A 3,248-nucleotide genomic window follows, 5' to 3' on the forward strand; every position below is an offset into this window, starting at 1 on the left:
TATCACTAGGGTGGTGAACTCCAATGAATCGGGGAGAAAGAATCTCGAGGTACTATTTTTCGTATGATATTTAACAATTTTAATTCTTTTGATAATAACTTTAATCGTATTAACATTTTGCTATTTAACTTGAATTTGAAGTTTTACGAATATATTTCACAGCAGTTGTGAAAATTTCAGAATAGGTAGGAGTGTCGCAAGATTTCTAATATGGAACTCTTTGTGGAGTTATGGGTACTGACTTTTGTTCAGGCTGAGCTACATGATGTGATGAAGAGTATAGAAAGTCAAGTGGCGGCGGAGAGCGCGGGTTCGATCCCTGCATGATGCATTTTTGGGATGAGTGCTGTCAGTGTTCAGTATCTGTTGAGTTGAGTCAGTCGAATAGTTAACATTGGGTCGTAGTTGCACCGTCTGTTGGTGAGCATCTATTGCTGCGGCATATACCGGGTACAGTCTGTACCGTACAGGTCCCATACAATGTACTCTTGTTGTTGTTGTTGTTGTTGTTGTATATGTTGTTGTTGTTGTATATGTTGTTGTTGTTGTTGTTGTTGTTGTTGTTGTTGTTGTTGTTGTTGTTGTTGTTGTATATGTTGTTGTTGTTGTATATGTTGTTGTTGTTGTTGTTGTACATATTGTATATGTTGTTGTATATGTTGTATATGTTGTTGTTGTTGTTGTTGCTGCTGTTGTTGTTGTTGTTGTTGTTGTTGTTGTTGTATATGTTGTTGTTGTTGAGCTACCAGAAGGAGATAGAACTGTAGTGATCAAAGATAGTTGAACTGGGGTATTTAGTTCCTCCCCTATTGAATTCGATTTCTTTTTCTTCTCAACTTGGCATCATCACGGTGATAATATATTGCAGTTATATGACGTGTGTGGTATGAATAAACAACATCCTGGTATGACTCGGAGGCGCCAATAGTTGAGTATTCGACGATGTGAGTGAGTGGTCCGCAGATTAGTATTGGACGCGATGTTCGAGAATCACACTCTCGATAATCAGCATTTGAGATATCATAAATATCTCGTCTCGAATGGTAGGGAGTTTATGAAAGGCTTATTGGCTTGTTGTTTTCAATTCCTAATGTGGGTAAGACGTTGGTCACCAGTCTTCTGAGATGAAATCTTGGAACCTCTCCTAGGCTCGTCCAGTGTCTTAGTACACATTTTGCTGCTTATGTGTGTGTGTTTGAGTTTAAAGTCCAACGCCTACGACAACACGGCTCAGTTGGACTCGCGTCGATGCACAGCAGCTCCCGAGAGGTCAGTTTCAACCTTTTAAATTGTCTACTTCCATCATGCCAATGAGTTTTGTTCACAGAGCGAAATAACCTCTGCCCATGTACTTCCTTTCCTGTTGAATGCAGAGTTGAAGTAGTCCGTGATCAGCAGGAGACGCAGTGAAGCTTATGGAGCTCAAGATGGACCAGAACACCATAGAAGAGCAGAACGTCCTTTGTTGTTGTTACTTATGACATGCAATTGTGTTCGAGTATTCCTGCAATATCATTATCCGATTATGAGAATCATTCGGGACGTCTGCGAATCGAGGTTCCGCTTCACGGACTGGACGGGTACCTCGCAGGCAGCAGCAGCAGCAGCAGCGTTGAGAGTACAGAACGGTGTCGCCATTCGATGCTCTCAGCAACGGTGATAGTAATGATAGGAAGAAGTTTGTTTAGATACGAAGAATTTTTTATTATAGGTTCTACCGGGATTTGAACCCAGATCGCCAGATTCAGAGTCTGGAGTGCTAACCGTTACACCATAGAACCAATGTTATAATTGTGTTTGAGCCGTGCTCACCGGAGGTTCTCATAGACAGCGTTATTTCCATAACGTCAAACTAGTCGTGCCTTCCTTACACGCTTTGTTGATTGGTCCTCAACGTGTAACTTCTTGGCTACGTTGGGAGAAGAGAAGCTAAAGTTGAGGTCCAACCTTTCTCGGCGTGCTATTCCCCACGAGTTCAAGCACGGTAGAAAGTGTTGGATGTGTTGTTACTTCCCGAGTTAGCTTCGGGTTGACAGAATAATCATGTATCAATAAGTATCAGGTGGTAATTCTGATATGCATTAGTGCCAAAAGTGAGGGGCTCTTATCATGGTGATGAAGGATGAGGAGAACCCAAGTTTCTCATGGTATTTCGCATTTGGTGGCGAAGCCTCAACTTGAAACACTTAGTCGTTTACGAAAAAGAACGTTTCATAATCGTTCACACTTACATGAAACAACCTTCACAAATGGTGCGGTATCATCAGCTTTACCGTCCCCAACGATCAGGAATTCGACTCTATCTTATGTTCTCTTTTACAACATATACCGGAATCAGCAATAAGCATGCTAGATTAGACCAACCGGGCTAGAGTCCTATCATTGAGCTTATGTTCACTTAAGGTACTCTACACATTGTAAATACGGGGAGCTAAATTCGGCAAGATGACTATATTGGCTCAATGTATCAATGATCAGTATTTTTAAGCCCTATGAAGACCCACAGATTCAAATGCCACGTGCACATGTACACGAAAATCACAAAATCGTGAGACTTCGATGTGATCCCAAGATGAGTCTCACCATCTTTCTAGCGTGGTATTTACCTCAACTGACTTATTCATCAAATCCACAAGAAATCAGGCTCTATCAGCAACATGCAACATTCATGAGAATAGCATGACAGAACAGCACGAAAATTGCCTCCACGACTAGACAGAAAACCAGTCAATGAGCAAACCCTACACCACCCGATACTAGGAACTCTACACTTTACATTGAACCCAGAAGCTATTTCAATGGTTTAGCCCTTCCAACAAAAGCGATGATGATTCTGCTATCAGCAAGTATTAGGGAACCTTTAGTATCCACTACTACTTACTGAGCGCCAATGAAACGATCAAGAGAACCCTTAGAGGAGAGCCACTGAGCGTGGACTCCCATGGGGATCAAACGGCCCATGGCCTTGTACTTCTGGTAGTCGTCCTTGGTGAACCGAGTGAAGCCCCAGTTGTGAGAAACATGAATCTTCTGACGACCAGGGATCTTGAACTTAGCACGCCTAAGAGCCTCAACGGCAATCTGCTCCTTGTCCAACCTAGTTCGGATGGAGATCAACACCTGGCCGATGTTGACACGAGCACAAGTACCATTGGGCTTGCCATAAGCACCACGCATACCAGTCTGGAGCCTAAACAAGAATAGTGAATTGACCACGACGAAGGACTTATATACTCTACCTATCAGCA

At 42.5% G+C, this 3,248-nt stretch overlaps 1 protein-coding gene and 1 non-coding gene across 2 annotated transcripts; both read right to left on the reverse strand.

Annotated features, from left to right (window-relative positions):
• Positions 1 to 1,709: 1,709 nt before the first annotated feature.
• On the reverse strand, positions 1,710 to 1,781 carry Pmar_PMAR008944. Its single transcript has one exon. It is a non-coding gene; the product is annotated as a tRNA-Gln (tRNA).
• Positions 1,782 to 2,779: 998 nt separating this feature from the next.
• Positions 2,780 to 3,177, reverse strand: Pmar_PMAR008945 (60S ribosomal protein L10, putative; the record flags this gene model as incomplete). Its single annotated transcript, XM_002767219.1, has 1 exon — positions 2,780 to 3,177. The coding sequence occupies one exon, from the start codon at positions 3,175 to 3,177 to the stop codon at positions 2,878 to 2,880; it is 300 nt and encodes a 99-aa protein (XP_002767265.1). The 3' UTR covers positions 2,780 to 2,877.
• Between the last annotated feature and the right edge of the window lie 71 nt (positions 3,178 to 3,248).

This window comes from Perkinsus marinus (genome assembly GCF_000006405.1).
Source record: "Perkinsus marinus ATCC 50983 genomic scaffold scf_1104296970862, whole genome shotgun sequence".
NCBI lineage: Eukaryota > Perkinsozoa > Perkinsida > Perkinsidae > Perkinsus > Perkinsus marinus.